Genomic DNA, 13,320 nt, shown 5'->3' on the forward strand with positions numbered 1-13,320 from the left:
TGAACCCCAGCTCCATCCACGGCAAGGCAGTAGAACAGGTCAACAACTTCAAATATCTTGGACTCACTTTAGACAGTAAACTCGGCTTTGATCAACACATCGCTGATATTCATAAATGATCCAAGCAGAGACTCCACGTCATCCACTTCCTGTTGCCCCCCACCTCCTGTTGTTACTTTACAAAAGCATAATCCAACCCATCCTGCGGTACTGTTCCCCCTGTCTCTATACCATGCTGACCATCTCCAACAAAAACAAATTTACCAGGATCACACATGCTGCCTCCAAGATCATCCTCTCCCTTACACCCAACCTCTCAGACATGAATGACAGAGCCATCACACGCCTTGCACTCACAATCGTGAATGACACCGATCACCCTGTCAACTCAAGTTTGCCACTACTGCCATCAGGCCGCAGATACAGGACTCTGAAATGGAGAAGAGCTCGCTTTGGCAGTTTTGTCCATTCTGCCACAGCGGCACTTAACAAACTGCCTTGCTGACCTAGCATAGAGCCAGATCTTTATCTGTGTGAGTGAATGTTATGTGGTTATGTATCTGTATGTTGTGGTGCAGTTATCCATATGTTTCTGTACATGTAATGGCAGTGAAAACATCTCCTGCAGGACAATAAAGACTATATCTACCTAACTATATTTATCTATCTAATATGTGTGCATACAGGAGACGTCCTCAGGATAGAGCTCTGTTATTAAACTTGGCTCCTTAAAACAGCCAACCATTCCCTGCCCCTCAAATGATCCATCACTCCTTCTCCATGAGCCCTCTCTTACTAGGGAAAAAAAAGAGCGTCATCATCCTTTTACTAAGCATTTTCATTTAAGCACACGTTGGTTTAAAAATTAATTGAACTTACTTGGGAGAGTAAATGAAATCACTGAGCACACAAATGGAGTCTCGTGCAAAATGCCCCCGCTCGTCTGTACATGCTTTCACATTTCGCGTATACACAAACACACTCAGGCGCACACACACACACACACACACACACACACACACCATCTGAGGGGGTTGGCTGTGAACAGCTTGGCCACACCACAGAGAGCAGAAGCAGGGGCATATGTCAGCGTGGTGGTCTTTTTGGTTTCCCTAGCTACATAAAGGTTGCCTGGCATCCTGTCCTTGGGGCAAGTTTATTTTGTGTGCGCGTGTGTGTGTGTGTGTGTGTGTGTGTGTGTCTGTGAGAGAGAGAGAGAGAGAGAGAGAGAGAGAGAGAGAGAGAGACAGCAGTGATTGGAGGTGTTTGTAAGGGAGTAATTGGGTATTACTTTCTTTGGGTGTATTTTTAAAAGATCTTCTCAATTAATGTGTGTTGTAATGGCTGTGCTGTCTGCCCACCCTTCATGTGTAATGTAACCTACCACCACTATCTCTGTCTGTGTTTGTGTGTGTGCATGCATGCTTGTCTCTGCATGTACTATATTTTTACAATCTGCTGGAATTTAAAAGTCATCACAAGGAAAACATACCCAGAGAATCTGGTAACGTCTGAAGCGCAAGATTTTTTTTTTTTAACCTGCTGTTGTCTACAGGTCCAAAAATGACCCTTAACAGTAGGGAAAAGACCCTAAATTATCTTTTTTCAATTTGAAATATGATGACTTTTCCTAGAGTGACCCCAACATTAGAAATAAAAAAAAAAAAGAAACATTGTTTTGTTCATATTTCCATGAAAGCTGTACACCACTAGGGTACTAAGATTGTCTTAGGGTCATGTTTGACCCTAAGACAAAAACTACTTTCTGCACAATTCTGCTACTTACTTAGGCTATACAAGTGCTATCTCTTGCTAAAAAGTTAATTTTTACACTTATGCAGTACCTTAAGCAATAATAGTAATAATAGTATTAATAACAATAATAATAAACCTCTGCTTTAGTAAAGAAAACAAGTATGAGAGGTGTGTTGTTATAAAAACAAGTGGTGTGCACTGATTAAATGCAGTCTTTCTGTACTGTGAGGAGGGAAAACCCAGATAGTCACAAAGTTTGTGATGAATTACAGGTTGTGTCTTCTGGGTTTAAAATTGAATTAAGTTGCTTTAATTTACAGGTTTAATGAAGGCGGGTCATGAATGACCCTTAAAACGGGCAGTATACAGAATGTGTGGACAGCATTAATGTATCTATTTTTTAAAGTTTGCATTATGTTAAGATGGGGTTTGATACTAGCAACTGGCTGTGGGTTTAAGCTTTGGGTAAGTACGCAGAGACTGACAGTGTGACTGACTACTCTCACCAGGCGTGATAAGTAAAACGAGGACGGGTTTGTGTGTCTGTGTGTGTTTTGCTGCAGAAGAGAGGAAGTATAAGTGTCACCTGTGTCCTTACGCAGCCAAGTGCAGAGCCAACCTCAATCAGCACCTGACCATCCACTCTGTCAGGCTGGTCAACACGGACGCCGAGCAGATCGTCACCGCCGTCACCGCCGAGTCAGCGGAGCGCAAGAACTGCCCCTACTACTACAGGTACTACTTACAGAACGACAGACTACAACGGCCACCTCGGCCTTTAAAAAGGTAGCGCTAATGGACTGTTACAAACAAGCCTGCTGAGTCTGGTTTATAAAAGATGAGAGAAACTCATCTCTTCTTTTTTTTCAATCCCCCTCCCCCTTTCCTCTTCAATTGTATCTGGCCAATTACCCCGCTCTTTTTGAGCCGTCCTGGTCGCTGCTCCACCCCCTCTCTGCCGATCCGGGGGGGTGCACCCTGACCGACCAGAGGAGGCACTAGTGCAGCGACCAGGACAAATACCCACATCCAACTTCCCACCCGCAGAAATAGACAATTGTGTTTGTAGGGATGCCCGACCAAGTTGGAGGTAACACGGGGATTCGAACCAGCGATCCCTGTGTTGGTAGGCAATGAAATAGACCGCTATGCTACCCGGACACCCAGAAACTCGTCTTTTATGTAGGACTTCAAAGTAAAAATTGGTTTGTATTGAATATTAAAATTTTAGGCTTAGAGTACGCTGTGAAAGAAAAGTGATGTAGCTGCTGGCATGAAGGTTAACTACTGAACATGACAGGTGTTAATGGACTACAGATAACCCAGACCAGACAGTTATGGGCATTATGTGCATTGGAGCAGCTATAGGTTGAAAAGAGAGCAAATTTGTGATGTTGGGCTATTTCACGTTTTATAGGCCTTGTTAATGTTTGTTAGATAAGCATTATGTGTTTTCCGTTTTGTTTTTCAGGTAATATTTTCACTTTTTCAATTTTGCTATTCAAGTTCGACCATGTATGTTGTGGATTATGAACAGTTAGTGTGACTTTAGTAACTTGCTAACATGTTAAAAGTGTTCAGAGATTGTTATAGTGATATTTTGAGCAAATTAGAGCCGAATTTTATCGAGCTTAGTTAAGTGTCTGTATGTGGGTGTGAGAGAGGACCCCCCCCCCACACACACACACACACTGTAACAAAGCAACCTGTTGTTTTGCCGAGTGCAGACGCCATTTTGTGCTAATACTGTGGATTCACGTGTTGTAATATATTTTGCACTGTTATCCGTGTAACAGGTTTGATGCACTTAAGTGAGTTTTGGTGAATTTTATGAGAGTTACTGAGCGTCAACTGTTTTTGGTAAAATACAGTGCGGCCTGTCCAGGGTGTCTCCCTGCCTGCCGCCCAATGGCTGCTGTGATAGGCTCCAGCATCCCCGCGACCCTGAGAGCAGGATAAGCGGTTTGGGTAACAGAATGGAAGTTCGACCATGTCTCTCTGAAGTTTAAATTGTTTAAAAATTGTGTTATAGTTGTTAAAATGTTAATTTTGTTGTCAGTTGTTTCCTAACAGACATACTTACATATGCAAGCATTAACATCTCATTTGGGTATTTATCTTGACAGAATATAGAGTTTAAAAACCGGTGGTCGTTTTAGGTAGGAGTGAAATCCTGGTCATTAAAAAAAAAAAAATTCTTCTCATCTAGTTCCCAGGGGTTAAATTTCTTGAGTCTAATGTTTCTTTAATTTTAATCGGTCTTTAGATAAAAGGTTCATATATTAAGGTGGTTTCATCGGAAGTAGAAACTTCCCCGATCGTTATATCGTTCATCCATTTTGGACTGTTTATTAGTCCGAAACCTGCCGTCCACCCTATTTCTTTTCTTTTTTTATGGAGAGTACTACGTGTTTGTAGCTGTAGCATTATAAAGCTCAGTGGTTATTCTTCAATAAGCCCTGTGATGGACTGGCGGCTTGTCCAGGGTGTCGCCCCGCCTGCCGCCCAATGACTGCTGGGATAGGCTCCAGCATCCCCGCAACCCTGGGTAAGGATAAGCGGTTTGGATAATGGATGGATGGGCTATTCAAATAAAATTTACTTGACTTGACTTCACACCCTGTAGCACATCGTCTCCTATGTCTGAACAAGACATATAAGAATAAACTAACATCTAGCAGCCCATTATTACCTCTAGTAATCTACACTAACCATAACATCTCTGAATATGAACAGTGATGATGCATCCAATCATAAAGACCTCTGATAAGTTGACACCACAACCTACATGTAGATGTAGGTAGTTGCGCGCACGTTGAACTCGCAATCACAACCCAGTGGCTTGTCAAAACGTAAGGGTAAAATAAGTCCCATAGCTAACCATTCTCTCTTGGCCTCTCTTCTTTCTTCTCTCCCCTCTCTCGCCCTCTGTTCTCTATCCAGCTGCCATGTGTGCGGTTTCCAGACGGAGCTGAACGCCCAGTTTGTCAGCCACATGTCTCTCCATGTGGACAAGGAGCAGTGGATGTTCTCACTCTGTTGCAGCATCTGTGACTATGTCTGCGTGGAGGAGAGCGACATGAAGAGCCACGTCAGTGCCGGGCACGCAGGTAGAAAACTGTCCCTGCTGTGTGCCTGTGGTAATATTGCTCTGTAGTACTCTTGAGGAACATTTTTGGTAAAAGCAGAAGCTTTACATGGGCCGGAATCTCTTAATCCTCATCGGTAGAATATTTTCGCAATTCCCTTGTCTTATGGTAAATAGACTGCATTTATACAGTGCTTTTCTAGTCTACCGGCCACTCAAACTGCTTTACAGTTTATGCCTCACATTCAACCATTCACACACAGATGGCAGAGGCTGCCATGCAAGGTGTCAACCTGCTCACCAGGAGCAGTTAGGGGTTCAGTTTCTTGCTCAAGGACACTTTTTTTAATTTATCCCCCCCCCTTCACCTCAATTGTATCCAGCCAATTACCCCACTCATCCGAGCCATCCCAGTCTCTGTTCCGCCCCCTCTGCCGATCCGGGGAGGGCTCCAGACTACCACATGCCTCCTCTGATCCATGTGGAGTCGCCAGCCACTTCTTTTCACTTGACAGTGAGGAGTTTCGCCAGGGGGACGTAGCACATGGGAGGATCACGGTATTTCCCCCAGTTCCCCTCCCCCCCCCCTGAGCAGGCATCCCGACCGACCAGAGGAGGCGCTAGTGCAGTGACCAGGACACATACCCACATCTGGCTTCCCACCTGCAGACACAGCCAATTATGTCTGTAGGGACACCCGACCAAGCCAGAGGTAACACAAGGATTCGAACCGCCGATCCCCGTGTTGGTAGGCAACAGAATAGACCGCCACGCCAACCAGATGCCCTTTGCTCAAGGACACTTTGACATGGGATCGGGGATCAAACCAGGAACCTTCCAATTACTAGACGACCCACTCTACCTCCTGAGCCATGCTGCCTCATATACTTGCAGCATTCTCAAAACATGCTGAATGAGAAATTACAGCTTCCCCTAAGAGTCTGGGGGATACAACCGCACAATAGAGCTCCTGTTCTTAAGAAAAATGTGCCCTACATTGTGGCCAATTACACTGTATGGAAGGGCACTAACAAGGAATATTTTGTGTACTCTGTGCATTCGATAAGAGGGATCCCTCCTCTGTTCTTCTTCTTGCGGTTTCTCCCCCTTTTTTTTTCCCTGATAAGGTTTTCCAGTGGAGTTTTTCCTCATTCAGGTCGAGGGTCTAAGGGTAGAGGGTTTTGCATATTGCACTGATTGTAAAGCCCCTTTGGGACTACTTTGTGGTTTGGGCTATCCAAATTAACTTGACTTGATTACTTGAAGTCAAAGTGTTGTAAGTTAATGGTAATTTAAACTCCAAAAAAAGAAACCTATTGTCAGAGGAGGACTCAGTAACTGACGAGAAACAAGAGTAGAATGGCCTCCTTCGGTAGACCTCATCTAGACCTTCAAAACCTCAGGTCTGAACCCCTGTTGATCGATAAGTGTTTTCATCTGAAACAGCTTTGTCCAGTTTATCGCCGAGTGTGTGTGCCTATGTCCATGCTTGTGTGTCTGTGTTTTTCTGTGTGTTGGTGGGATTGTCCAGCCTAGACAACTGAAGTGTCTTTCAGAGGCCACAGTTGCCTTGTTTATCTAAGAGGGCTGGCCGTTATCGTGCCTGAGGGTAAAAATCAATAGGCCTTGGGTCCTTTGGAGTTGAGCTGGGTTTACAATGCCACAGTGGCCATCTTTTAAGTCCCTTAGCCTAGCTTGGCATTTACCTCACACCCACACAGCATGGACACTTCAGCCGACCACACAAATGTGCAGGTATAGTGCCTGTAGTCTCCACTTCCCAGACACATGCAGTCCACATTTTTCAAGTCAAACTTAGAACCCTATTTTAAGGTCAGACTCATCTTACCTTGATCCCACCTCGTCCCATAGTATCTCACTCAGCCATGTTTGGCATATCTTTAAAACTGGGAGGATGAGGCGAATAAAAGGCTGGTATCCACCAAATGGGCAAAGGGTTGGTCTGGTGCCCTTTTCAGTAACTGTTGGCTATTTCTTTTGCTGCTATTTGCTCTGGAAATATCAAAAGCTAGAATTACCTTTCTCATTCAAATATTGTCAATGCTCTTGGCCAATTGCAGATGAAGCTACAAGGTAAAAAAGCTGACGGAATACCTTTCAATTAGAATAGAGGAAAATATGTTTCACGGTCACGGCTCGCAGCTTTTGAAGGCTTTCTTTTTTTTGTCTCAATTCATTGGTACTTTTTAGCATTAGGCCTAGTTGATGTAAAACATGGTGAATACTGCAAAATATGGGATTTTTTTGCAAAACTGGTTGAACATTGTATTCAGGATGTTGCTGCAAATGTGCTGCAAATTCCAATTATATTTTTGATTTGGATGAAACACCACACATAGTAGCCCACACCTAACCGTACAACTCAAGACTTGTGTGTGCGTGTCTGCATGTGTGTAATAGTTAACACAAAGCATTTCCCGATCTTTGCACCCCGCTCTCCCTCCTTCCTGAGGGAGTGATCATTGTTAAGCTGTGCCCTGAGATGCTCCCGCCATCTTAGCTCCTATGGCAGTGACCCTAACTCCTCACCCCTCGGCCCCCCCCCCCACCTCTCTTTCGTTCTCTCTCGCTCTATTTCTTTCGCTCTCGTTCTCTATCCTTGTGAATCTCACACTGGGAGTGAGGAATCAATAAATGCACCGTGCTCCTTGATTGGACTGGCAGCGGGAGCCTCAGTCAAAGGACAGAGCACTGCAGCTGCGGTTGCCTGCATGTGTGTGTATGTATGTGAAGTAAATGGTGATTTGCAGCTCTGTAAGATTACTATGCATCAGGCAGTCAATAGCACACTTAGTCTTTGTCATAATCATGTTTTATCAGCCAGGATGAATCTTTAAAAGCAAACATTGCTCCTACGTTGCTGTGATGATTAAAGATGAGGATCGTTATATTGCAGAGAGTACCAACCCTCTCCTTCTTTTCTAGCTCTGAACTCTCGGAGCCCCCTGAGCGAGACTAAGAGCACCTCCTCCTCTCTATCAGCTCTCAGCGATTCACTCAACAGCTCTGAGGGCGGAGACCTCTCCCACAGTAACGAAGAACTCAAGAGCCTGCTAGCCCCGCCCTCCTCTGCGGGCAGCCAATCCAGCTCCGGAAGTCATTCGGGATCAGAGGAAAAGTCTGAGAAAGGCAAGGCATCATAGGAACCATCACTGTCAATGCACTACCCATGACTGATCCTTGAAACCTTAGGGAACAAATGTCACCAGCTTATCACCTTGCCTCATTTACTCACGCTCACTAACGCTCTCTCCCCCATCCTCTACACTCTCTCCAGGCTTCGAGTGTGTCTTCTGCAACTTTGTGTGCAAGACGCGCAGCATGTACGAGCGGCACCTCCAGATACACCTCATCACACGCATGTTTGAGTGTGACGTCTGCCACAAGTTCCTCAAGACACCCGAGCAGCTGCTGGAGCACAAGAAGTGCCACACTGTCCCTTCCGGAGGGCTCAAGTAAGGAAAGCAAGTACAGACAGAGGTTCCTAACTCCGACCGTTCTTCCCCTCCCTCACCCGCTTCCCCCTTGTCCTTTAACACATGACCCTTCACACACACAAAGACACACACACACACACTCGAGTAGTTAATCAGAACTGCAAACAGATTAAAAAGAAACACTACTTTGCAAAGTTTTTCCCTCAACAGTGAGACGGTAGCATTGCGTGACCTTTTCAGTTTTGTAGCACCTGCTTAAAATTTCTCATCCTTTACAGGTACCTTTTAATGTCACTATGCCACAAAATTGTGCAGAGCATTACCATCTTACAAAATCTTTGGGAAAAACCTGTCTTTTTTCGAAGTGTTAATTTTAACAAGGGGCAATGTTACAAGAACCACAGTTAGCATTGTCTGATTTTTTTTTCCGCTGGCCTTTAAGAGTCAGTTGTTAGTTATAGATTGCGGAAAATGATGAACAAAAAGTGAAATTGAAAATTCATGTCTTTTTTTTTTTTTTCAGTCCTCCAGTCAGTCAGCATAACTTCTTGCTTGCTTCGTGTACTGATTGGCGATATCAAAGGTTCTCTCGTAGATATTGGCAAATGGAACTCATTAGACAGTTGCCAATGCATTTGCAGGGGCTTTTTGGAACAGAAAAAGGAAGAGATGGACAGGGCCTTTGTCATGAGTTCTGTTATTCCATTGCCTGCAGATAATAATCATGCCAAGAATAGAACCCTGATGAACGCAATCTGTAAGAAAGTTCCAGTTCTTCCAGAGCAAATAATATCTGTTTCAATCAAAATCAGACCCATTCCCCTTAAAGAAAGAATGTTACAAAGTTGTTTTTTTTTCTACCAGTTTTTTGGCAGGCGTCTTATAGACAAACCCTCAAGAGTTAGTATACACTTGCAGTGGTTCACCTCACCATACACACTTGCAAGCACAGATGCACAAATGTTGGCGCTCTCACAACTGAAACCCCACTCAATTACCGGTACATTTACATGCCAATTTCCAATGCATATTGACAAAAAAAATCATAATGCTTGCAAGGTCACACACACTCAATCTTTTTTGATAAAACACTGACCCAAAATGAAAGTTTTTTTCCATGTTCTAGTTTGTCTCCACCCCAGATACTAAGGACTCACACAAAAATTGCAAACAAATGCAGAATTATGCAGGCACCAATTCACTACCTTGAAATAGCCCAACCTTATTCCCTCATCCACTGCTCCCCTGTTAACACACCCCTCTTCCCAGTTCCATATTCCAATCCTACAGGAATCTCCGCTGTACTGTGACATTTTTATGTACCATTTCAAGTCTGTCTAGCTAACATGTAGTCCATCTGTTAACCTTAGACCAACAGATCCACTGCACCACACACTTATAACATTGGTCTGTGCTTTTAAGACAGTCGCGATAACATACCAGGTGCAAGAAAACATGTGACGCATTTGTAGCCACCTGGGATTGAAAAATTTGGCCACCCACATAAAAGCGTTCACCTAAGGTTCTTGCTACACCGTCTTTAAAACCCAGGATAGACCTCAGGACAGTAGAAACACATGTTGGCCTTTAAAAAAAATCATTCCAACTAACACAAGTCTTTTTTTTTCTCCAATGTTTCAGTTCTCATAACAATGAATCTGTGCATGTGAAGAACCATTGACTATCATTGCCATTATCGCCTCATCTTGTCATTAACAAAATATGTGTGCTCTACATTTTGTTTTTGTTTAGCCATCTGTGGATTCAGGGTGTTAACATTATTTGTGGATGTATTGTAGAAAGTTTCACAAGACTTACTTGGGGAGTCCTTGTATAGAATCCTGTAGCTGAAAGCACACTGCTGTCCAGAAAAGCCCCCTCTGAGGCGTGATGCTACTCTGCAGTCAGCATCTTCATAGCCAACCTGTGGTGTTCGAGTGAACGATAGCGTATTCTGCAAATGATCTATGTGGTAAAAACTAATGTATCCTTAGTCTGGCGCCAAAGTCGCATAGACTAAAGGTTAAACGTTTGATACCAAACCCAGTCACCTCAGGGCCTGGTGTCACTGAAGAGGCAAAGGAACATGTGGCTGCTGAATTTTTCTAGCAAGGGTAGGAAAAAGATGGAGGCAACCCATGATCATTTTGATTTTTTTTTTTTTATTATGAGGGAACTCAATTTTTTGTCTATTTTCTGCAAAATCATCCACACATGGGGGGGGGGGTATGTTTTAGTTTCTAACGGGCCCGCTATGTCCCCTTTATTTATGTCAACTGAACCTTTAATTGCTTCAAAGAGCAGGCGAAACGTAGCCAAACAAATTTATAATGACCTTATGGGGATGAAAGCAGGTCAGCAGAGATTTTAGTTGAATTATTACAAAAAGGGTACATTTTTTAACCTCCATGTCCAGTGTAAGCAAGTGTTACTTGATTAGTGTGTCCATATATGTAAGGGTGTGTAGAGACGGAGAGAGGGGCTTGACTATTTGAGGTTTTTCTGAGGTGATTCTGTTCTGCAGGGTTTGTGAAGCGCTTTGGGGCCCTGAGCAGATGAAAGGTGCTATTTAAATGTAAGTGCCACTCCATTTCTTCATTTCCCTTCATGTCAAACTGGTCCCATCTTTTCTCCAGCCTGTCAGCCCCTCACACATGGAAACACACACGCACACACATTCTTATAAAATTACCCCACATGGGCACACATTCAGAATAATTAAAACTATAATTTTTCCACACATACTTCTCCTTTGCCTGTCCCTCTCCTCTTCACCCCTGTGTGTGTGTTCTCAAATTTCAAGGTGTGTATTGTGATTCTGTATCCGTTGGGCACTTCCTCCTTTCAACTGTCTTCTGCTGTTGTGTGTTGTACCGCTTCCCACCCTCCTTCCCCCACCCCCCACCCCCCTGGCCCGCTGTTTCCCTTCTCCAGGTGCCCGTTCTGTATCTACTCCACCAATCGTCCAGCGGCCATGGAGTGCCACCTCAAGACGCACTGCAAGATGGAGTACCGCTGCCGCATCTGCCAGGCGCTGTGGCCCGACCAAGCCTCATTGGAGGCACACATGCGCGGCCACCGCCTGGGCAACCACTACAAGTGTGAGCAGTGCGGCTACTTGTCCAAGACGGCTAATAAGCTGATAGAGCACGTGCGTGTGCACACAGGCGAGCGGCCCTTCCACTGTGACCGCTGCTCTTATAGCTGCAAGCGTAAGGATAACCTCAACCTGCACAAGAAGCTGAAGCACGCGCCGCGCCAGACTTTTGGCTGCCAAGAGTGCCCTTTCACCACTACACACCCCTTTGTCTTCAGCCGCCACCTTAAGAAACACCAGGGCGGAGGGGCAGGGGGACCGGGTGGAGGCGCACGAGGGGGAGGGGGAGAAGGAGGTGGAGGGGAAGAAGAGGAGGATGAGGAGGCAGGAGAGGAGGAGCTGCTGCTAGAGGGCACGTCGCCGGGGGGGTTGTCGACAAGTCAGAGCAAGGAGCCCTTAGTGGGAGGGGGAGGAGGAAGCAGCGGAGGGAGCGGGAGCAGCAGCCCCCTTATGAGTCTCACGGCCTCGCAGGCCCTGCAGTCGGTCGCCCTGTCGCTCACACTGGGGAAGTCCCACCAGGTGCAGGTACCGCCCCAAGCAGCCCAGCGCTGTTTGGTGAGCTCCAATGGCAGCAGCAGCCGAGGCTTTGGCGGACCGAGCAGCGGCAGCCCCTCTCTCTTCTTCCCCTCCTCTCGCCATGTCTTCGAGCAGTACAGGAACTATGAACGGGCGCACCTGATCCCCCTCACCACCCTGTTCTCCAACAACAGCCGCTTCACATTCCACTCGCATCCCCACTCACCCCACTCCAGATCGCGGCCCGCCAGGTCACCTTTCCTACTCTCGTCCACCTCCCCATCCCCCTCTCACTCCTCACCCGGCCCCGGCTCCCACAAACACTCCTTCCTAGCCTACCTGGGACTGATGGAGAGGGCCAAGACAGTTTGACCTCACCCACTTCTTTCCTCCTTCCTCTCCCCCTCTCACTCCTTAGTCGGTGGCGGGAATGATGCTCACCCGCTGCAGTGGGAGCGACTTCTTTTCCAATCAGACCAGCAGAATAAGCTGGACCAGACAGAAACAAACTTATTGAAAAAAAAAGAAAAAAGAAATCTTTATGAAAGAAAAAGGCTGTATGTGCTAAAAATGCATTTATATCAAAAAGCTGCTTTTCCTATTGGTTCTATCAATTGAATAATTGTTACTACTACTAATCTCTTGTTCTTATCCTTTTTTTTTTCTTTTTTAAACTTCTGAATGACCTGGACCCAATTGCATTATCTGAGGAAAATAATGTATCTGTTTTTAGATATTTTTCTTTGGTTGTTGTCAAGAAAAAAGTTGAAAAAGACAAAACAAAACTTGCAAGTGCTACATTCTAGTGCATTTTCGTCGATCGCTACCATGCATCAAAATAGCATGCCTGTTTCTGTGTTTCAGCTAGCTTTGACGTCATTAGGAAGCTGATACGAAATATCCTGAAGTGTTAGCGGCCCACCGTGGACAAGAACTAATGAAACGGACCGCTTTTCTTTGAAAAAAAAAAAGGCTCGTTTCCAAAGCAACGCCTCAAACCACGCACTTACTTATTTATCAATCTTGTACATAGTTTTATAGCCCTGCCCTTTCCCACTGCTTTGATTTCTCTCGGTTTTGTATTATGGTGAAACCATATGCATAGTTGCTGTCTGATATCCCCCTCGTCTCAGGAAAAATATTTGCCATCGTCAACCAATATCAACTTAACACGAATTTCCACAATATGGATAGTAATTTTTTGTCGTAATCTTCCTGGGAAACGGGATATTCCACACAGTGAAATCCCATCTGTTACGTGTTTTGCCAGTGCATTTGCCCAGAGGTTAAGGGTAGCACCTGTTCCTCATGATAGCAATTCTTTGGTTTTCAGCTTTTCTCTCAACAAGCTGTCATTTTGCATTACTGCGCAAAAAAAAAAAAACCCCCAACAAGATAATCGGACA

The 13,320-nt window shown here is 45.0% G+C and overlaps 1 protein-coding gene across 1 annotated transcript in view; it reads left to right on the forward strand.

The window, feature by feature from the left end:
• Positions 1-12,286, forward strand: part of znf827 (zinc finger protein 827) — a 73,493-nt gene extending 61,207 nt beyond the window's left edge. Inside the window, 5 exon segments of the mRNA XM_056279769.1 lie at positions 2,319-2,490; positions 4,699-4,865; positions 7,790-7,993; positions 8,142-8,319; positions 11,236-12,286. Of these exon segments, the coding sequence (XP_056135744.1) occupies positions 2,319-2,490; positions 4,699-4,865; positions 7,790-7,993; positions 8,142-8,319; positions 11,236-12,286 (1,772 nt within the window).
• The last annotated feature ends 1,034 nt before the right edge of the window (positions 12,287-13,320 follow it).

This window comes from Lampris incognitus, chromosome 5, assembly GCF_029633865.1.
Source record: "Lampris incognitus isolate fLamInc1 chromosome 5, fLamInc1.hap2, whole genome shotgun sequence".
In the NCBI taxonomy this organism is placed as follows: domain Eukaryota; kingdom Metazoa; phylum Chordata; class Actinopteri; order Lampriformes; family Lampridae; genus Lampris; species Lampris incognitus.